The 22,407-nt window shown below is 36.1% G+C and overlaps 3 protein-coding genes and 1 non-coding gene across 5 annotated transcripts; 3 read left to right on the top strand and 1 right to left on the bottom strand.

Moving 5' to 3' along the window:
- The first annotated feature begins 17 nt into the window (after positions 1–17).
- Positions 18–90, top strand: TRNAK-UUU (transfer RNA lysine (anticodon UUU)). Its single transcript has one exon. It is a non-coding gene; the product is annotated as a tRNA-Lys (tRNA).
- Positions 91–2,054: 1,964 nt separating this feature from the next.
- Positions 2,055–7,678, bottom strand: LOC130729371 (uncharacterized). The gene is made up of 2 exons (XM_057581105.1): positions 6,875–7,678; positions 2,055–2,814 (listed from the first exon to the last, which is right to left on the bottom strand). The coding sequence occupies exons 1-2, from the start codon at positions 7,158–7,160 to the stop codon at positions 2,444–2,446; spliced, it is 657 nt and encodes a 218-aa protein (XP_057437088.1). The 5' UTR covers positions 7,161–7,678; the 3' UTR covers positions 2,055–2,443.
- Positions 7,679–10,156: 2,478 nt separating this feature from the next.
- LOC130729372 (uncharacterized) lies at positions 10,157–13,985 on the top strand. Of its 2 annotated transcripts, XM_057581107.1 has the most exons (7): positions 10,157–10,325; positions 10,812–11,257; positions 11,340–11,589; positions 11,677–11,780; positions 12,011–12,619; positions 12,805–12,932; positions 13,756–13,985. In XM_057581107.1, the coding sequence occupies exons 2-7, from the start codon at positions 10,898–10,900 to the stop codon at positions 13,757–13,759; spliced, it is 1,455 nt and encodes a 484-aa protein (XP_057437090.1). In that variant the 5' UTR covers positions 10,157–10,325; positions 10,812–10,897; the 3' UTR covers positions 13,760–13,985. The 2 variants fall into 2 exon arrangements, with proteins under 2 accessions (XP_057437090.1, XP_057437089.1); XM_057581106.1 differs by having other exon boundaries at positions 11,340–11,780.
- A 6,143-nt stretch (positions 13,986–20,128) lies between these two features.
- LOC130719694 (RING-H2 finger protein ATL32-like) lies at positions 20,129–20,818 on the top strand. The gene has a single exon (XM_057570308.1). It carries the CDS (start codon positions 20,129–20,131, stop codon positions 20,816–20,818), a length of 690 nt encoding a protein of 229 aa, XP_057426291.1.
- The last annotated feature ends 1,589 nt before the right edge of the window (positions 20,819–22,407 follow it).

The raw sequence follows: 22,407 nt of genomic DNA on the forward strand, positions 1-22,407 counted from the left end.
GATTTTATGTATACATAGCCGTCTTAGCTCAGCTGGTAGAGCGCGTGGCTTTTAACCACGTGGTCGTGGGTTCGATTCCCACAGACGGCGTAGTTTTTAGCTTTTTATTCTTCAATTTTTTTGACATCTTCGTTGTTTCTTCTTTATTTACAATTTTGTTATTCTTTTCCTGCAATCCTCTATAATACTATGCAGGTAGGATGCACCTTGTCCATTAAGCTTCCAAGCCTGAATTAAATTGCTGCAATCTGTTTCTTTTTTTTTTGGTCGAATGTTCATGGATTCAATAGAAAAGACCCAAGGGGGGGGGGGCAATCCAAACCCAATACAAGGCATAAGCAAGAACACATTAGTGTAGCTGTATGAGTGACATGACATACATGATTAGACAATACATAATGAAAGGTATCCTATCCTTCTGAAATATAGACTATTCCTTTTCTTTTTTCTCCGCTCAACTTGCTTCTTTGTAGCTCGCGTGATAACTTCTCTTTCTTCAAGCCACTTATCACTTAGGGCTTGCCTTAGTTTCTTCAATAGACTTTTCTTGTTTCTTCAATTAAGTGTAATGGTCCTTTTCTTTTATGATCAGTCGATATATTGTTGGACGATGAAAGCTTCAAACCATGCTTGTGTTCCAAGAACGATATGATATATGGATGATGATTCCTCGATTTCTTTTTCAGTGACTTCTTGGAAGATAGGGAGTATAGACGTTGATTTCCCTAAAATGTCAAAACATAAGATCTTTAGAGAAATTTGTGCATTTTATGATAAGACAATTAAGAACTTTGTTATTATTCAAAACTTCTCAAAGTATGGAATTCGAGATTGATGAACCAAGGGTTTGAACTATACACTCCATTGCCCTTCATCCCAACGGGACCTCTGTCACTGTTCATGGGAGAGAAAAATTCAGAGAGGCCTCACTCTGATCCAAACCTACCACATTACTTTAATTCATGCAAAGTGTTTTGGCCGACCTCTAAACCACTTGGCCTAAGGATGTCTCAGTTGACCAACATGCTCATATCATAGCATCCTTCAAGGGTTGGGGAGAATGGCTCGGGAAGGGCCGCCTCGACTAATAGTGTCCACTCGGCCACGAGAGGACCGAGATCAATAAGTCAAGGCAAGGCATCGCAAAGTTAATTAATAAAGGGGCCTCCCTCATACTTGAAGAGACAACCGCCAAGGACTTCGACCCTATAAATACAGATTTTTATTGTTCATTTACGTAACATGCTATTCATTCTAAGCATTTTTACTTATAGTTTGCGTCGGAGCATCAAAGCAACAAACAAGGTTATTTTGAAAGGAATAAAGAAGAAATTTGAAGATATGGGCACGTTGGTTGGGAAGTGTGGAACACTCGACTTCGTCCTTTGGGTACACAGAACAACCCCACAATCTTCCACTAGAGAAACCCCTTTCAAGCTCACATACGAGGTCGTAGTTATGGTGCCCGAATAACTTTTTGTATTTATTTAGTAAAATAAACTTCTATTTCTCTAAAATAACGAAATATTTAAGGTCAGTGCAACGACGACAACTGTAGTGAAGAGTCATAGAAAAATATCACAATCAGATTTTGGTGTTTTCTAAAATATAAATATGGTAGTAATGAAATTTTATTAAAATAAATAAGAATAAAAACAATAATAAATTCAATAAGCTTTAAGTAACCGCAAGTTTCCCAAGTGATTTGTTGGTTGGGCATTAGTTTTAGTACCATCTTCACACATTCTCTCACCACCCAAATTAACCGCACTTACATCTATGGGATAGAATTATATACAAACCATACCTTATGCACCTATGTTTGGGGAAAAATCGAAAATTGGGGATGATATAATAATGTAAATGGGTGGCACCAAAATTATTGCGACTCGAACAAGATTGCTTCCCATGGAAGATACTTGTAACCACCAAAGTTAATGCCCTTGTTGGTTTGGAGAATTTCCAAACGCCAACAGATTCTGGGTTTAAAAACAGCAAAATATAAGCTACCTCAAGTAAGTAGAGTTTAATAAGAAAAAGTAATAAGCTACTACTTGAGTACCAAGCCTTGCCAAACCGAGCATTAAATGTAGCCAAAAAAAACTTTCTCCATACGAGCTGCAATTCCTTTCTACATCTCATTAGTCTTGTGCTTCTGAAATAAGTACGTTAAATCAACACACTATTCTAAATTTCCCAATAATCCCCTTGACCTAAAAATATATCCATCCAAACAAAGACACTAGATGGGGCCATTGAACAGCGATTTAATAACAAAATGGTGAAGAAGCTGACAGAGATATGCAAAATTTGTAAACGTGAGCAGCAGAGTTCAATTTTGTATTGCCACGGAGGACCAAAATTGAACCTTTTTTCAAGTTTTCCCCCAACATGAAGAAGATGATTTTGCTACCAACAATTTTTTTTTTATCCCAGTGTTCCCTCAATTCTTGTGTCCCAATGTATGAGCCTGAAGATTTTGGTTCTCTTCCAAGAGCCTGTCATATTCAAGTAGTAGATCAGCAGCTTGCTTCTGGAGGGAAGCAACATGAGCTTCAGCAGTTTCAACTTTCTTGTTCTTCTCTTCAGATTCCAGCTTCGCCTTTTTCAAACTTTCTGACAGAATTGTAAGTTCTTCCTTCAGCTTTGTCATCTCCTTGGAAGCTTTCTCCTCCTTTTCTTTAAGCAGGGAAGTTTCTTTCTTCAGATTGTCCAATTCTTCTTTCGAAGCTCCCGCATTACTTCTTAAAGTGACAAGCTTTTCAAGATAATGGTGCATGCGGTCAATTAGGAATCCAAGGAATAATGTGAAACCTGAAAGATCAAATTAACTCATTTTAAGACGGGATCAATTTAATTCATTCGTGAATCCAATGTTAAAAGCAATGGTTTGAATATTTTTCCATGAATTACAAGAAATAAAGTAAAAAGGGTGGGATTTGCGTAACTGTTGATGAAAATAGAACATGTTTACTAAAACCAAACAACTCTTAGGGCTAGTCAAGAAAAATAAATCTCCTCACAGTATCAAACTGTAAAAAGTCAAGGAAAAATAGATAGGACTGGGTGAGTATCATGGCTAATTATGCACTTTTAGAATAAAATAGCTTGATAGAACACATGATCATATAGCAGACCACCAAAACACCATGGGTGCTTATCTGTCCCTTCTTTCTTACTCCTTCTTGCACTTCCTTGAAAAGAAAACCTTTCAAACATTCAAAGTCAACCAAACATTCCACACGAAAACAGAGTTCCCTATGTCAATATGATCAAGTCTTGCACATTCAGCAGGCAATTTGTATTGATTCTGTCAATTACGACCTTCAACTCCTATCCTAGTTATGTATCCATTCAGACACATACAGATTTAGAAATACAATAAATGTTCTTATTTTTCTTAATATCATTTATAAACTCCTATTTATCATTTAGCCTACTACTCAATAGTGAAGTAATTTATTATACTTGAAAAATAGTACGTGAGTATAAGGGTGTAATTGAGAAAAAAATGATAATTTTATGCTGAACTTTTAAATGGACATGTATATAGGAACAATTTTTTTATTTTCTCTCGGCACAGATAAATAGGATCAAAGGTAGTATTGGGAAAAAGTGATGAAACAGAAGAGAAACAACTTAGGTTTCCCGGGTGTTGACAGTAGGTAAAAACTCAGTTTTTGGACATCCAACTAGAACTCAGATGTTTTACAAGAGAGATACAATACATTGAACCATCTAAACAGCGAAAAGATATAAAAATAAGGATTAAGGATAACTTTTTTGGTATTTTTACTATAAAAAACTGGAAAGTAAAAGATAAACAATAACCAAGAGGCTGGATCCTCAAGAGGTTGGTTCCTCCAATAGGGCTGGTTCCCTTACAAGTTAATAATTCAATTCCATGCCTCTAACCTAAAGAGTGTACTGACTGTACTCCTATTTATGATAACTAATCCTAATGACCATAAACTTAACCCTAAGACATAAAGAAGATATATATGATCCTCCTAATATAAAAGATACTATAAATCTAAAAGATAACTCAACCCCAAAATAAAAATCTCCTAAGATAGACTCTAAAAATATAATAAATCTCAATCCCTAATAATTAGATCCTAACACAACCAAACAGGCCCTAGGACTCTTGAATTGTTAGTGGAGTTTTCATCTCAGTTTCACTGTTCCTGGGTCAGAACAAAACTGAGTATTTCTCTTTTTTCTGCACTAAAGATAATTCTTCTTTTCAATTTTCTGTACCAACTGTACAGAGGTCCAACCTTGGAGCTATGGATGCATGAAACCCTTGAAGAGGGTTCTTGAAGAGAAAGTGCAACTTGGTTGCGAAGTGAAGATGGTGTTGAATAAGGAGCTTGAAAGCTGCATGGAAGAGACAAACACAGATGTTGTTGAGAGAAACTCGACAAGGTCCGATGGTTAACCGGAATGATGGAAAAACTGATCGAGCACAATATGAGAGGTGAGCCCAGGCTGTGCTCGCTTATGTGAACGAAGAGAAGTAAAGGAAGCGGCTTCAGATGGGAAGTCCATCGCAGAAGGACCCAAAATACCCTTTACAACATTTCACAATGTCAGAAGCTTTTTTTTTTTAAAAAAAAAAACACAATGTTAGAAGCTAAACTCTTGTTGATGGCAATGTAGGGAAAAGACTTTGCATCACACAGTTCTAACTGGGGAACATTGAGGCTGAGATGAATATAAGAACCCCCAACACGCTTCCAGAGGCATGAAGTAACTTAACAAGCCAATATCTGACAGCAAAAAGACACCCTAATAATATCCGTTGTATCTTATATAAGGTATAGTTACTAACAGTGACGGATCCAGAAATTTAATGATGTGAGGGCAATATATACATATAATTCGCAACAAAAAAAAATTTACATATACTATTAGAAGTGATGACATTTTTTACCAAAGCGAACACCAATGAAAGCATTTTTTTACCAAAGAGGCCATAAAAAATCATACATTTACTACTCAAGTGAGGGCATTTAACAATTTGGGACACAAATGAGGGATATTTTAACAAAAGAAACATAAAAAACCACATATTTTTACTATTTAATTTTTTTTTAATGATTATGTCCAAAGTTAAGTGAGGGCACTTGCTCTCATAACCTTGAACGTGTATCTGTCTCTGGTTACTAACTAATTACTAACAAACATCCATGCTAATTTGGGCCTTATCACAAGCTGGCCCATTCCCTAACAATTTAGCCAATGTATGTGCTAATTTGGGCCCTACCACAACTGGCCCATCCCCACTTCTCCTAACATAAACTCCGTTAATCACTGGTCTGCTATCACATGGTCATCATGTTAGGAGATGGAAAGGCATAAATTCATTTTACGCGATACAGAATTTTTAAATGTTTTGTCCTGGGTGGATCTCTCTCCAACATGATGATCATGAAGCATGAGATAATAACAACATTGAATGATGTAAATATATAATTATATTCAGCAAGAGCTCATATCAGGTCATCAATTACTATACACTACTTCACACCCTCTTTCCAATACTTCAACATTATGCTTGCCAAGTTGCTATCCTTTAAGGCAAATTAATTGATTTCTTAGACATGTCAATAACCATATCCGTATATTAAATTCCTGATTAGCACAATTTAGAAAGCCTAAATTGACATGGGTGGGCTGCTTTTTATCAAGTGAGTCCCATAATGAATTTGTGCTAAGGAACTCCCCTCCATATAGTCTCTTCCCCTCCTAACAGCATTGTTTTTAAAAGCAAGTTCTCATATCCAGAAATTCTATTGGAAAAATAATAATTGTGAGCTTGCAATGTTAAAATTTAATGCTCACCTCACATGAATCAAATAGTTAGAATAAAAAAAGATCAATGAAAAAACGAATTTAAAGAATAGAGTCATAATTCACGAGCCATGTTTATCAGACATATAAATATGAAATTTTATGAAGGTATGTTTTGTCAGAATAATCTGAAATCAATAATTAAAGGTATGCAAGTATAATGCACATGGAATGCCATGAGCACCAACTACGACACTGAGTGAATTGAGAAAAATAAAGAATAAGAACTAGGCTGATTAGTGAGACCAAAGGAGCTTTTTATGTGTCTTCTAATGGCAACTTAATAATGACCATAGAGTTTCTTCCTTGGTTGAAGAGATAATAGATATAATTTTCTAAAACTAGATAAATAACACCATAAAAACTTTTAACTTAGGTCTCAAACAAACGACTTTACAAAGAAATGAATAAATTTGACCCTTTTTTATGAATCAGACACAACCATATAGAGAAAGTCTGACAGAACCATATAGAGAAAGATACCATCAATAACGAAAATCATATGAAGAACACTGTTCTTCTACAATCTATAATCTATGATATGTACATGTTTCATTGCATGACAAAAACTAAGAACACCACAGGACCTGCAACACACCCTAGCACATGATCTTGTTATCTTCCAAGAAAGGTTTAAACTTCAAAATCAGGGACCATATCTCCTGACGTGGCTGCGAAATCGCAGCAGTTGCATCTCGCATTAGGCTTCAACAGCCACAATGTGATTGGGGCCACAATGCAGCCATAACTTAAAAGCTTGCCTTCAAGGACAAGGACAACCAAAGGTTGTTACCTTCAATTATTGATTTTAGTTATAGAAAAATGCCTCAGACACTAATCAAATTTGTCAACTTCATAAAAATAAGGGTAAAGCAAAAAAAATGCACATCAACAATTCTGCACAATTAATTTCACAGCAAGAGCTTCAAACTTCAAAGCTAATAAAACCCATAAAACCTATTAGCAGTTAAAAATAGAAAGGAAGCAAATGACCAAGATGAAAGGAGCATGAACGCACCCATGAGTGAAGCTTCAAGTAAGTGAGTTCTCCACAGCACTTGATCCATGGGTGACATTGTACCAAGCTTAGCACCTTTGTTCTGGATCTTAACAATGCTCATAAGGCTTGAAAGGAGAATCACAGACATTGTGCCAGCAATAGTTTTCACTGTAGCAGGACCCTTTCCCATCTTCAACTGATCTAGACTCTTCATCACAAGATCTCTCAATGGCCCTATCTTCACCAACAAAAAAAACGCCACAAAACCCTCAACAAATAGCACCAAGAACAACAACTGAATCATCCTTTTTTTCTCTTCCAAAAAAAATACCCTTTTCCTGTAATTGCCAAAAATCCTTACTTTTGCCAAATGGGGTGGGGTTGTTGTAGCTAAAAAGCAAGAAATGAAATCCACCCCACAAAAAAAATCATTCTTCAAGTACACAAAGCTACCCTTGAACTCAACAGAGAGAAGAACCCTCGTTTTTTATCATTTTGTTGAAACTGACCTGAGGCTTGAGTCAAGGTGAGTGATTGTAAAGGAATTGAAAAAAAAAATGATATCTAGCAAGAAAGGTTGAGCCTTCACATGCATGAATTTGAAGGGGAGGCTCTAATTTTCACGACCTGAGGCCTGAGTAGGAAAGAACTAATGTTGAGATGGGTGAAGTAGAAAAAGAGAAACTGTGTGAAATCAATGGAAGGGTTTTGGGTTTGAGATTTACTGCAACTCTGCAAGACACCAAAAATGGGTTTGCTTCTTTTACACTGTGTGTCGGATTTGGATCCCATGGACCATGGTCAAAAGAAATGGGAAAGAAGTCAAGGTTTGTGTAAGAGACTTAAGAGCACGATATTTTTTATCAAAAAAAAAAAGAGCACGATATTTTTGATCCAAAAAAAAAAGAGCACGATATTTTATATTTTTTATTTCTACTTATTTTGATTTAAATTTAAATATTAATTCTACATGATTTAATTGATATTTATAAAAATAGAAAAAGAAATGCTTCTAATAAAAAAGAGTCACATGAAAAAATAAATCCACTTAAAAAAAAAAAAACTACGTCTCTCACTCTTCTCTCACACACAGCTGAAGCGTCTCTCTCCTCATCTCCGCTCAGCCTCTATCCTCCCTTACATGGCCCATTGTCATCTCACCACAAAGCCTCAACCTTTCTCAACCATAAAGGTTCAACCTTTCTCCCCCTCTCTGGTCCCTCTTCTCTTCATTTCCTCTCTTCATCGAACAAATGACCTCTCTTATCTCCTCTTGTGCCTAAGACTAGATGGGCATGAATTCGAGCACGCGGCCACCGGATCGAGCTTCCATCAACCGGATCGAAGCTACCATTTAGCAAAAAATGGGTTTTCACCCCTCAATTGCTGCAATAGGTGACATGCAACAAGATGTCGTTGTCGTCGTTTTCATCATCCTCGTTGTCATCATTGAGGCTTTAGACATTGTCGTTCATCACCGTCATTGTCGTTGTTGAAGTGTTCAAGTTGGTCCTTTTTTAATGGATCTGTGAAAACATAGGGTTTTCTCCATCTCCCATTGTTAAAATTTTCCTGGAACAAACTCTTTCATAACTCATGTTGTAGTTTTGGCGATTTTTCTTTTTAAATGGTTCTGTTAATTTTTCATTGCTTGTTGTGCTTCGATTTTGCCTCTGTTATTTTCCCTCTTTATTCTTTTGTATCTGTTGATGGATGAATGAAAAATAAATAATTAATTTTTTATTGCTTGGTCCTACAATGTTCCTTCCACAAGCTTCAAATCTTATTTTTCATAAAATCCTCCACCTTAGCTTCCTCCAAACACTTAATACCTTATAAGATATGTGTCTTAGCTTAAGAACTGGGGCTAACGTCCTGCGAGGGAAATGCGCTAACAACACAATTTAAGTGTTGGATGAAGTTCTTTAAATGTAAGTTTATACTTCCTATGTGTCTTTATGGCACCATCACTCACTTTAACACTTACTTTTTATCACTCCATCATTAATTGGTTGAAATACATGTATACTCCGCTAAAAATATGAGGATCACTTTCACTTTAGTTGAATCCACATGATGCAATTCCAATGAATTCAAACCGGTTTAAGTGTAACTTGGGGATTTCTGAAACTTGTTCGTGTTGTTCTTCTCCTAGGGAAGGCGCTATTCATGGCTTGTGCGACTGTCCCCATTCTCGCGAGCTGTGGGGTAGAATTGGAGCTTGGAGTTGGCAAAGTTTTTGGAACCTGGATTGTAGTTTGTGGAGGAGTAACATGGCCTTGGACCCCCAACCTTGGAATCTAGAGACTATCTGGAGGAAGTTGCTTAATGACCGTGATGAATTCATTCAGTTTCTGCAACCGGCATTGATAAATGACTGGTCTGGGTTGCTACATGATGGTTGGCGACCGCCGCAAGCTGAGTTTTTAAAGCTTAATGTCGACGGGAGCTACCATGAAGAGGATGGTTGTATGGGTAGTGGGGGAGATTCAAGGGGTAAATGGGTTTGAGGTTTCATAGCTCATGGGTTGAACGATAGTGTGTATCTCGCAAAAGCTCTAGCGTTGGGGCATGGGCTTGTAATGGCGTGGGACAGTGGCGTTCGTCGAATTCTTTGCGACTCGGATTATCGTGATCTTGTTTTAGTCCTGGCGGATCCCCATGAGCTATAGATGCATGTGTATGGAGAGATGCTCGAAGAGATTCGTGAGTTGTTGGATCGCAAATGACGAGTTTAGCTATGTTGGTGCAACCGTGAGAGCAACGCTGTAGCAGATTGACTTGCCAAGCGTATCGACTCTTATTTTTCATAAAATCCTCCACCTTAGCTTCCTCCAAACACTTAATACCTTATAAGATATGTGGCGTTCGTCGAATTCTTTGCGACTCGGATTATCGTGATCTTGTTTTAGTCCTGGCGGATCCCCATGAGCTATAGATGCATGTGTATGGAGAGATGCTCGAAGAGATTCGTGAGTTGTTGGATCGCAAATGACGAGTTTAGCTATGTTGGTGCAACCGTGAGAGCAACGCTATAGCAGATTGTCTTGCCAAACGTATCGACTCTTCTAGTGGGTTAGTCATTCTCTAGTGGAAGCCACCCCCGCCCCCCCTCCCCCCCCGGCTTGAAGTCCTCTTGCTAAGGGACAAGTTTAGTTGTTTCGTTTTTATGGTCCTTTTCCAATGTACCAAATAGCCTTAAACTAGCTTTTCAACTCGTTATTAACTATAGACATGACAAACATAATCTAAATATTATTTCTAAAACATAAAAAAATCACTTTTTCACTAGAAAAGATTAAAGAATCACTTTTTCCCTCCAACCTATTCACTGCTCACGTTCTCTCATCCTTGTCTCTGTGACACACCAAGAACGAAGAAGACAGCCACAGCCGTTTTGCCTCTTTCCGCGGTGCTCCGCCTCTGTTTCTCTGACCTTCCTTCGCCGGCGCTCCTTCTTCTCACCGTGGTATGTCTATTTCCCTTCTTTCTTCTCTCTTATTTCCTTCCCAGTTTCAGAACACATGGAGTTTGTTCAAATTCTTCAATTAAAATTTTTCTATCCCTCTCTTTATTCAGCTTTGATCCTGATTTGAACCATTGGAATGATGTTTTCTGTGAGATTGAGTTCTCAAAAGGGATTTTTCTTGAAAACCTATGTTCCAATTGATCTTGCCTACAAACTGTTTGATGTATGGTCTCAGTATACCTATGACATATTTTCAGTAATACTGGAGGACTGAATATTCAATACTCACTCCTCACATAACTATTGGTAGTTCTCTCTATTCTATATTTGGAAAAAACTGAACAATGGGCAACTAACCATACATGAAACAAGTGCCATTATTTTAGTTAGGGGACTAGGTAGTTCTGTACCAAACTTGTATTGTGGGGTATATATGTATCCATAATAATCCACTTTCCTTTCCATTTTCCGTGCTTTCCGATGTAGCTGCAAACGAAGCACAGACAAAAATACTCTCGTATTATTTCATCGAACACTTGAAAGTTGAAAGGCATAGGCATAAGTCATAGATAATGGGGAAGAAGAAATTCATTGACAAGAAAAATGCTGCTACTTTCCAACTTATTGCTCGTGACTCCTCGGACCCGGCATTCTCCACGTCAGACCGCGTCTTCATCCGAGTCGACAACAATCCCCTTTCCACTGACTCTATTTTTGACGATGCCCCCGAGGACATTGATGATGATGAGAGCCTCAGTGAAGGTGAAGGTTCGTTGCCGGAGGATGTGAGGAGGGAAATTCTAGAACTAGGGTTTCCAGATGATGGATATAACTACTTGAATCATATGAGGGAAATTAAGAATACTGGTGGTGGTTCTGCTTTCTTTCACAATCCCAAGTTCAAGCTTCAACACGTTCCTCATGATATTAAGGTGGTGCTATTCTTCACTTTTCTATTTTATTTGTTTTGAAAGATCATGTATATTTATGAGTTGTTTTTGTTGGCGAGTTCAGGCGTATGATGCTTCGAGATTACCAATTTCAGAGGCGGATAGAGAGCCTGAGGAAAACACTATATACACTGTTGCAGCCAAGACTACCAGCATAAGGGTTCAGAAAGCAATTGATCCTGAAGTAGCTGCGCTGCTTGATGATACTGATTTGTCACGGTTTGGTTCTGATGAAGATTTGGAGGAAGACTTTGTTGTACAAGCTAACCTTGGTGAGGATGAAAATGATGAAGATAAGGAGCTTATATGCAATGGTATGAATTTTTCTGAGGAATCTATGATAGCTAGAAGCAAAAACAATGCACAAGTACTGCAAGATTTTGATCATTCCAAAGTTATAGATGACTGTGGATCTCTGGATGGGGTAACAAATGGCGTAGCAGGAGAGGATCGTGCTGGTGACAAACCGAGAGCTCGTCGTCTGTTGGATGATCAATTTGATTTAGTGAGTTCAGCTAGTTACAATCTAGTTTATTCACATTCTATATTTTGATTCTCTGATCTTTGCTCATTATAATTTAATGAAGTATGTTGAGCCTCTTCGTTTTTTTGTATCTGAGGATGCTTTTGCCGAATTTCATACTTTGTTGTCATTGCAAGTTCAGACTAAACTCAATATATTTCTGCACTTTTTTACTTTTAAGAGTCTCATTCTTAGTTTGTTTTCTGCTGTAGCTTGAATGTCAAGAGTATGGAACCGACGATGATGGTGAACTTTATGAAAATTATCAAGCTGAAGATGAGTTCCTTGCTGAGAAGCTCAAAGGCTCTCTTAACAACCATGCGATGGACAGCCTAGAACCTGATGACGACAAGTACAGGGTTCCTGCAGATTTATTGAAGAAAAACGAGACCCCAAATAGTGAGGAGCAAGAGGACTTTGCTGCTGATTTGATTCGCCGTATTAAGGAATATGGTGAGGGGTATGACGTTGAAGATGAAGATAAGGATGTTATACTTGTCGAAGAAAGTAGTGATGAATCAGAAGTTTGGGATTGTGAGACTATTGTTTCAACGTACTCAAATCTAGATAACCACCCTGGTAAGATTGAAGCTCCTGGTGTAGCTAGGAAAAAGAAATTGGCTGAAACAATGTCTGCAGCCTTGAATTCCTCTAGTCAAATAATATCCCTACGCGGAAAAGAGAAACTCCCTGTAGACTTCTTGCCTGGGGGTAGAAAACCTTCTACCGAAAAGGTTAAAGGCCTGAGCAATGCAAATACTGAACAGTACACGAGAAAACAACATGGCCTAGAGTCAAAGGAGGAGAAGAAAGAACGAAAGGTGTCTATATTACTTGCTCTGCTTATATTATTAAAGTCTTGATTCTTCATTTTATGCATGCTGTGATTATTAACTTAACGAGAAAACATACCAGCTGTTGTTTCCTTAAGAAAAACACCTATATTTATGTTTATCTTTTATACATCGACCACTTCTGTGACAGGACTAGTTCTGTTGTTTTGTAGGCTGCTGTAAAGGAGGAAAGGCGTGAGGCACGACGTGTTAAAAAAGAAATGAAAGAGCTTTATAAGGGTGAAGCACATCGGGCACAAAGAGCTGCTGCTGTATCTGGTCCTTCTTCCATTCATCTCATGTAAGATTTCAAATTTTAAAATTTTGCTTATCACTTTTGACTTTACATCACCAATATGATTGGTTAAGAGCCACTTTTTCTGCTTTAAGGTAGAAAATAATGTCCCAAAGGTGCTTAAATGATATTCTATCTGTAGTTATCATCCCTACGGAGTGGATGAAAATCGAAGTCACAGTTTGAGTTTGTTGAATCAGAAACCCAAATTCATGAAAATACCAATAGGATTCAATTACTAGGAAAATGACAAGCAGAGTCTAGGGGGAAAACTGTATCCAATGCTATCAAATTTGGGTTTTTTTTTTTTTTTTGAAATACTAATAAGATACATAATTCTTAGATATTGTTAAATCTTAGAAGGTACCAATCCAAAGTCTAACTGATTCAAGTGTTATGATGGGGTTGGCTTTAGATGTTTAAATCGAGACATTTTACAATGTCTTGTGCTTTAGACATATGGCAACGTACATTACAATTTAACATTTCTTGATTATTTCATATATCCATAAATGTGTGTGTGTGTCTCTGGGGGCCTGTGTGGTATTAGTCACCTGGAGCATAAATCTATAATTGAGCATGTAAATTGGTATGCGATGTTCTTAGTGCTCACATGATGAAGTTGACTAACAGTGATGGTTACATTAGCTCTAGAGACTAGAACAGTAAACTCTCCCTAATCATACCATGAATTGCAGAAAAAAATGAATTTCAAATAATACCCCAAAATGATGGATTATACTGTCTCGAACTCTTTAAATGAGACAGTCAAAATGCTGTGTCTAATTGATTTCCTTAGTGTTAACTTTGTTCTCCTTTTCCTCTATAGGTAACTTAAAAATTACAAGTACCAGCTTTTTATGCTATCTCAATTCAGGAAGCTCTATGACATAAGGTAAAGCATAAATCAGTATTTGTTTTTGCAGAATGAGTGTTTGGATTTGTTTTTTAGAGCAAAGTCCAACAACCGTCTCCTTTTGTTTTTGCTTAATTATAGACAAAAGAATATGTAAATATGTAATACATTTTTTTATTTATATTTCTGGGTGTTTGAGTAAAGATTAGCAATCTTATTTTACTAATACATGTCCGCTGATGGTGAAGGCTAAGGAGAAGCCTTCAAAATATTTGATGGTGCATATAAATCGATTGTCCAAAATAAATTGTTGAGCAACCAAAAGATCTGTTTTGACTAAAATAAATAGACATAAACGTGTTAACCAAACTTCTTTCCCATTCACCAAAAATGAAAAACTTGTTAACCAAACTGAAATAGAAAGTTGATTATGATAATCACTCTTAATTGTGCAATAGTGGCCCTGCACTTATTTCAGCACATCAACTTTTTTACTCTACATACATGCTTTCATAACTACTTCAAGATAATTACACCTTTTTTTTTTTTTTGCTGAAGGCCCAAGCGGATACTCATCATGTTTAACCACAGATCCTATTGACCAAAAAAAAAAAAAAAAAAAAAAACCACAGATCCTAAATCATAGAATTAAAATTCTGATTCCACATGTTAGAAAACCCAACAAAGACCTGACACGTAACTCCCTATTCTTTTCAAAGATGAGATGTTCACGAAGTTCCGGATGTTTTACTGCATTAAGTTCATTATCGAAAACCTACAATTCTAGTAGCTTTATTTCTAATTGATATATTCATATGAGGGAGGTTGAGGAAGGAGCCAAGGGAGAGGGTGACAGAGGAAGAGGAGGGAAACAAGCGAATCATAACTTCGTTAAGAGGAGGGTGAGGACCACCGGAGGAAGGGTGAGGATTGTTGGAGGAAGGGTCAAGGGCATTAGAGAGATAGAATGAGTAAAAAGGTCAAACGAAGAATGAAGAAAGAAAAAGGAAATGTTATTTTGTTAGTCGCACGGGTAATACCGTTGTTGACTTTTTGGCTAGGAACGCATACACTTATGCCAATATGGTTTGGGTGGAAGAGCTTCTAATAGCCGTGGTTTCGTTGATTGATGCTGATGTAATAAACCTTGGGCCAGTTGGCGTTTACTATATTTGATGTTTACTTTCAAAAAAAAAGGAAAATGAGGCAGAGAAACCCATGATGATTAGTGTCGGTTAGGCCGACGCTAGCTCTCTCGCCCACAAAATGGACTGTACCCCATTGAACCAACGCTAAGGTGGCTGATGTATGTAGCGTCGGTCTATAGCCATTGGTTATTGATGGTGGGCGGATGTTGGTCAAGGATTTTTGCATCTGTTTGAACTGACACTAATTGATTTAAAACCGAACTAAGAGATATCGAATAGGTTAACGTTAAAATCAAGTGACTTTTTTACGCTCTGCACCAACTTAGCATTTGTTAAGCTAATGCTAATCAAACAAAATTATTGTTGGTGTCGGGGCTGACGCTAATTTTCAACTCTAATTCGAATATTTCTTGTAGTGAATACAACACAAAAGAAAAGTGTTTTATTATATTATATTTTTCTCCCCAGCTTATTTTATTCTTTTCAATTCGGTTATCAAAAGCTACTTTAGTGCTTAAAAAAAATCAAACACTACTTAGTATTATTGCCTCTTAAAGTTCAGCCAAATGATTACAAAATGGCAATACACAACATTTGGTGTCCGGCAAAAGGCTCCAGAGTAGAGGAAGTTTGGTAGAAAACGTTCCTTTTTTTCTTCAATTTGTGAAAAAATAATATATGAATTCTTAGTGGTTGGCTATGTTTGACATGTCATTTCAGTTAGCTTATAACTTATTTGACTAGCTTAAAGCTTATTTGACTAGCTTAAAAGCTCTATAAAAGGGTTTGGTGAAAGAGCTTATTTCAGTAGCTTTAAGCTTTAAGCTATAAACTATCTCAGGTAGCTTAAAGCTTAAAGCTAATAGCTTATTAAAAATATTCTCATTTTTATCCTTATTATTTTATTAAAATTTCACCTTTAGCCTTATTTGTTTTTTACTAAACTTATTTACTTATCAGTTATCACACTTGTCTCATATCACATCGTTCCCGCACACAAATAATTATTATTTTAAAATAAAACAAATAATTTTATAATATAAATTACTAATTATTTTTTTCTTCTATTTAATTTAATAAAAATATAGAAATTTAAATAAGTAAAAATTAATATTATATTTTTAAGATGATAAATAACTTGAGTGAAATTAAAATGCTTATAATAATTTTAATATTAATATCATATAGGTATATTAATGTGAAAATAAAGTCATGTTAAATATAAAAAGAATTATACAAGTATGCCTTTTTATGTCATTTTACAATTTCAGCTTGTTCAAAAACTAGTTTTACCAAACATTTTTGTTCCAATTATGTAGCTTTTCAGCTTTCAGCTATCGGCTAGCTTATCAATTTTCACCTTTCAACTAGTTTTTCAGCTATCAGCTAGCTTTTCAGCTTTCAGCTAGTTTATCAGCTAGGCGTGTCAAACATAGTTCTCCCTAGCAACTTAGAAACGCCAGAATGATTCTCTATTTTGTTAGCTTGTGAATTTGTGGGCGAACATGCTATATATTGTAATTTTTTTATTCTTAATCTTTATATTATTGCTCTTCTTTTATGCTTATATGAGGTTTGTCATCCACTAGGTCAATGAGTACTCTTCATTAAAAGGGTGAACTTTTAATCATCGATCACTACAGTCTACAAATACATGCAATTTTAATGGGCATCAGCAATGTACTATCTTAATGGATTGGTTCAGTTATCAGTTCTCAGACCTAAATCAGAACCAATCTAATTGAACCGAAGTGTTACATATATTTAATTTGTTTTTTTTATTGGTTTAGCAACTCCATTTACACTCACATTGCGTTTATGTGCGTTTATATGTAATGTATTGGTATCCTTATAGGGATGTGACATAAAAATGTCCGTAAAACAAAGCCAAGAAAATGTTGCCATGTAATTTTTTTTATAATCCTTAGTATTTGCCTATGTGCCTTACTACTCTTTTGTAATCCCGTCATCCCGTGCATGCTGTGTAAATACTAGGCTAGATGATTTGCTTGAGAGTGATGGAACTCATTAACATATGCAGAGAGAACATAGATTGCATTTAACAGTTAGCTATGAGTGCGGCCATAGAACAAGCACTCGTATTAACAACCATACAGAAACTCGTAGCCATGTAGCAGCTCTGAAATTTAAACACAAAAATGATTAGATTTCTGTACTCATGGTATGCTCATGCATGTTTAGCACCACAAAAGAGGAAGCACATCATAGATAAGACTCTGCTTTGCGAATTTGACCCGAAATCTTGTACTATTGAGTCGTTTCTAAAGTGTTTTCTCTAGAGACACTTGGAGGCACTACTAGGGCTTGCTATAGAGATCTTAAGCTCATTTTCCTTGCTTTTGATAATGGAAGCCCATGCTTGGCTAATTCTTTTACTTTGATGGATTCAGTTCGTTTGATTATGTTTTAACGTTTCGGTTAGTTTATGACTTGTTAATTTTATTTATGAATTTCTTCTCCCGCTCTAATTGAAACTTGAGTTGATGCAAATATCTTATTATTTCTCTCGCAATCAATGGATTGGGTAGGAATAAAGATTTTGGCAATGGATTGGTTAGGTTTTTGTGCCTTAGAAGGAAGGAGATAATCCAAAATTCTCTAGAATTTTCCCTTAACTTAGAACTTTAAAAAGAAATGTTAACAGGTAGAAAACCTAGGGAGAAACATAAATTTAAGAATATGAGTATGTCCAATTAGTCTGAGAGATACACAACTTCAATGCAGTCCACTTCTTCACCCTTATCTTCAACTAAAATTTCAAAATTATCACTCGAAGATGAATCAGTAACATCAATTACCTCCTTCATCCCACCCTCTTGTCCAGAAAAATCTTCACATCCATTTCCCAAGATTGTCAAATCAACAACCTCATTTTGCTTCACCTCAGCCTCATTCGAAGCAGACACACTCTCACCAGAACTCAGCGTCTTCAGAACATCACAGACATTAGAAACATTATTACCAAGTTGGCCAGCATTCAAGGACCCAGATTCCACACGATTGTTCATTTCCTCTCCAATTATGTTGCAATCGCGAATCTTATTACCTTCATCATTTACATCATCTAAATCATGTTCCAAAATTTTACCATTAGACAATGTACAATGGATCCTACTACATTCACCTTCACGACTTTATTACATGCCTTTATGATTAGTCTTAAGTTTTGAATCATAACTGACAAGATATGATTGTTCTTAATTATAATGGTTAAAGTTTTAAAACATAAAGAACTAATGAGATGTAAACATATGAATATCTTATCTCGACCATATGTCAAGGTAAAGTGATATGATCTTTTCATCTTGGCCCAAAACTTGTTTTAAAAGTCGTTTATCTTGGATTGCTTCTAAGGCTTTTTATATTAACTTTTTCTTGGAAAATGCTTTATGTAATTTGCCCTTACTTTACCACATCTATATTTCATAAACATTACAACATTACATGGAAAGCTAGGGCAGACTCTTGCTCTGGCCAACCTAAATGGCCAAAAGGCCTAAAATTGTCCTAGTCGGCCCAGAGAATTCACAGTTCGTGTGGGTCGCCTAGATAACCAAAATAAAGTATTAATCTGTTCAACATCTAGCTAGACAAATGAAAAATGGGTAGGGTTAATTATCTAGAGCTCATTCCATAACAATCTTCTTCTCCGGTATCATTCACAATAGCTAAGCATCGGTTAAACGCCTTCATTGATATTCACATCGAAATTAATAAATACATAATTGATCATTTTGAGCTAAAGCATAACTCATTTGCTAACTTATTTCTCATCTAATACTTTTAGATACCCTCTTTGATCTTGAACTGACTTGAAAGTCGGGGTGTGTTTTGCAAGTACATCCTCATCGTGGATTCACACTCTTGCATCATACTTTTTGCATCATTCTTCAATGTGTACCACCACACTTGAAGTAGAGAAATACATCCCTCATTTTTGGAAGAACAAAGAAGTTGCCTCAACTATCCAAGGCTTTTTGTGTCTAAATCATCCATGAGAGACAATTATTTTGGAACTCGGAACATTCATCTCATGTAAGAGCTAGCTCTTCCGTCGAGTTTTTGTCTACACAATATAGTAAATTGTTTGAGTTAACTATAAAAGAGGAGGAGGAGGAGGAGGAGGAGGAGGAGGAGGAGGAGGAGGAGGAGGGAGGTCTTGGCTTAGAAACCTTTGTTCTGGCTATCAATCTTGATTTCATTCGTCCTACCTTTCGACCTCGTTCTTTGGAAACTTTGACCCAAAATTCCGCCCCAGATGTCACTCTCAAACTATCTTTGATGTACCAGATTCGTTTGATGTTTTATGAGTTTCAGAAAACTTTAATATTTTTCCTGGGTATAGATGCATTTGAGAGGTTTGATCAAGGGTAGTTGAGATTTGAAGAGTTGAATGAGGATGAGATTTTGTTTGCACTTGGTGGGATTTTATTTCTTTATTAATTTCAACTTCTAGCTTTTACTTGATTCTGAAAGGATCAGGAGAACAAAATTGAGGATCTTGAAACAGTGCTTTCTTAATTTTGGATTTGTTTTAAAAAATATATATTATGGAAGTCGTGGTTGGCTCATGGAATATAATTCAGTTCCGATAAGGAAGGAAAAGATTGAGGAAGAAGTGTATGACATTTACATTTGTACCCTTTTTATTTTAAAAAAATGCAATAAATCTAGGTGCACTGGTAGACCAATATATTAATGGTCCACCCTAGTGGGCATGTAAGTTTTTTTTTTTTTTTTTTAAATAGGGCATGTGAGTAAATACCACTCTTTATATTGCTATACATATATCTAAAATTAAAATTTAAAAAATTAAAATAGGACACGGGTCTTTTTTGACTAACGGGTCTTATATCCTACTAAACCAGATCTGCAATTACTATTTTAATTATTGATTTTCTTTTTAATGTAAAATCTTGGAATTCTTAATTAAAAAAAAAAAATCTTGGAATTCCGTTTATGTGTTTTGGTGTGTGATTTCTTTCCATGCACAAAGTTGATATCTCACACAAAAAAACCCTATCAAATCACATACCTAATTGCTAGTCAATACATGTTTCCTTCGTTTCCTTTAGATGATCAAAACAACAAAATCCACACACTGATTTACTTGGTTCCTTATTCTTTCGTCAAACCCTTATACACAAAACTGAAGTTTTACCTTTCATAACGCCACCATGGATGATTACCTCTGTGAAGTATACCCAAACCCAAACATGGACAACCCTGAAGAAAATTCACTTTCACTCTGCCCCAACGATGATCAGTACTTCAATATAGAGGCTGTGATCACAAATACGCACGTTTTCAGTATCAGGCAATTACGCACTCACTCAGACACTTATTATCACAGTTTTCCCAACATCTCAAAGGATAACATGAATAAAGAAACCATTGAGTGTTTTCTTTCTTGCATTGAGACGTTGCCAAAGGATGCACTCAAGTTTGTGGGGGCGAATATCTTGGAATGTGCTCATGACATGGCCACTAGCAGGACCAATAAAAATAGAAAGGTCTTGTCCATGATTGTGGATGTGGTTATCACCACGGGCAATGAAGATGAAACTGATGATGAAGATGATAATGATAATGATTATGATGATGGTGGTTTTGAAGAGGACGAGGAAGAAGATTGTGGGTTGGTGCCTGCAGCAGTGTCATCCATTGAGGGGTTGGAGACTCTGAGTGGTGAAGAAGAAGGGTTCTTGAAGGGGAAGTGTGCGATCTGTTTTGAGGATTTTCATGTTGGTGTTCGTATGCCTTGTTTGCACATGTTTCATAAGGATTGTATCACTAGTTGGTTGCAGAAGGCCAATTCTTGCCCTCTTTGTCGGTTTCAGATGCCTACTGATGAAGAAATTAAATGAAGAATTACAGCCCAAGAAAAATATGTTCAATTTTCCTTCTTTTAATTTTTCAATAGATTTGTCATTTGAAGAAAGTTAGTGTAGAAAGTAGTACTAAAATCTCTCATTTGAAAGAAAGTTAGCGTAGAGTTAAAGGGATATATGTCGTCTCTATTTCTATGTTTGACCTTTTAGATTCTATTATACATCTTTATATCTTATCGTCGGAATAAATTTGAAAGGCACTGGTAAAAACTTTGCGGGAATATATTTTTAATATTAGTGTTTAGATAAACGTTGGGTACACTCTAGTATTAAATAGTTCAATAATATTTTGACAATGATAGCACCAAATAATGAATAAACACATAATGTATTATATAAATTTATATTATCAGTTATAATACCACGTACCAAACTTTCCATAAATCATCAGTAGTTTTCCCATAATATTTTCCATGATAAACTTAAAGATGTCCCATTATGCTTAAACCAAATCCAAGTAAAAGTCAAGTCCTTTCTCAATCAGTAAACCTATACTAGACACAACCTAAAACAGGAGAGTCAATATTAGTCATACTAGTAGCACTAAAGTGACATTCAATTAACATTCAAGTAAAATTCAAGAAAAATGAAACACGCTCCAAGACCACACATCAAACATTTAGATATGGAAACAGTAGCTTCAAGAGAACAAAATACCCATTTTACATCTCCTACTTATGTATTTTGCAGTCTTTGATTTCCAGAAACATTATATACCCATTTGGATGCAAATCAAAGAGGACTTATTGCACCTTATTCAATACACTTTCTAGCAGATAAGCCCCAATAAGCTGGTAACCAAATAGGCTCTATTATATCCAAAAAGAAATGTCTGTCCTGTTGTCAGCACTAATAACTTACCACTGTACAAAGAGCTTAGGGAGTTAAGATGACAACTCTAATTTATTGAAATCCCCTGGGTTCAAACAAAGCAACACCCAACGCCAAGACATGATCAAATGAGGTGTTTCATAGTAGCTAAACAACAAAAGAAAAAGCTTTCAAGCGCCTAATATCAATCCTATGATGCTAGTATAAGTAAAAAATAAACTAGCCTCAGTTCAATGTCAAAGCACCATCAAAATTGTGATCTCCTAGAGGGCCAGGCAAGTATGTCCTGTCCTCTACAAATACTCTACGTGTGTGTGTGGATATCACTCTGTTTCTGTTATCACAGTTGTCAGTTCCCATGAAATGAAAACGGATAAACACAACAAACAAGGCACAAAGCATGGAAGATCCATCTTTGCTTAGTTGACAATAAAGGACTTTTACTTTGTGACAAACAAACTCAAGAGAAACATGTTTCTATCTTTTCAAGCACTTGGTTATATACTGATCTGTAAGTGCTCTAGACTGTCAATCACACACAAGTGACAAACATAACAGGGCATTTAATGCAAGTTACGCTACATGCTACCAAAATTAGGCAAATATTTATGGCAAGTCTGCAATGCAAGGTCTAGAATCATCCAATAGAATCACAAGTGTCGGATAAATATAACTGAAGTTTGTCATCTTTTCTTCTTCTAGCTGTGTATGCAGAAAAAGAAAAAATTCAAAAA

The sequence above is a fragment of the Lotus japonicus genome, chromosome 1 (assembly GCF_012489685.1).
Source record: "Lotus japonicus ecotype B-129 chromosome 1, LjGifu_v1.2".
In the NCBI taxonomy this organism is placed as follows: Eukaryota; Viridiplantae; Streptophyta; class Magnoliopsida; order Fabales; family Fabaceae; genus Lotus; species Lotus japonicus.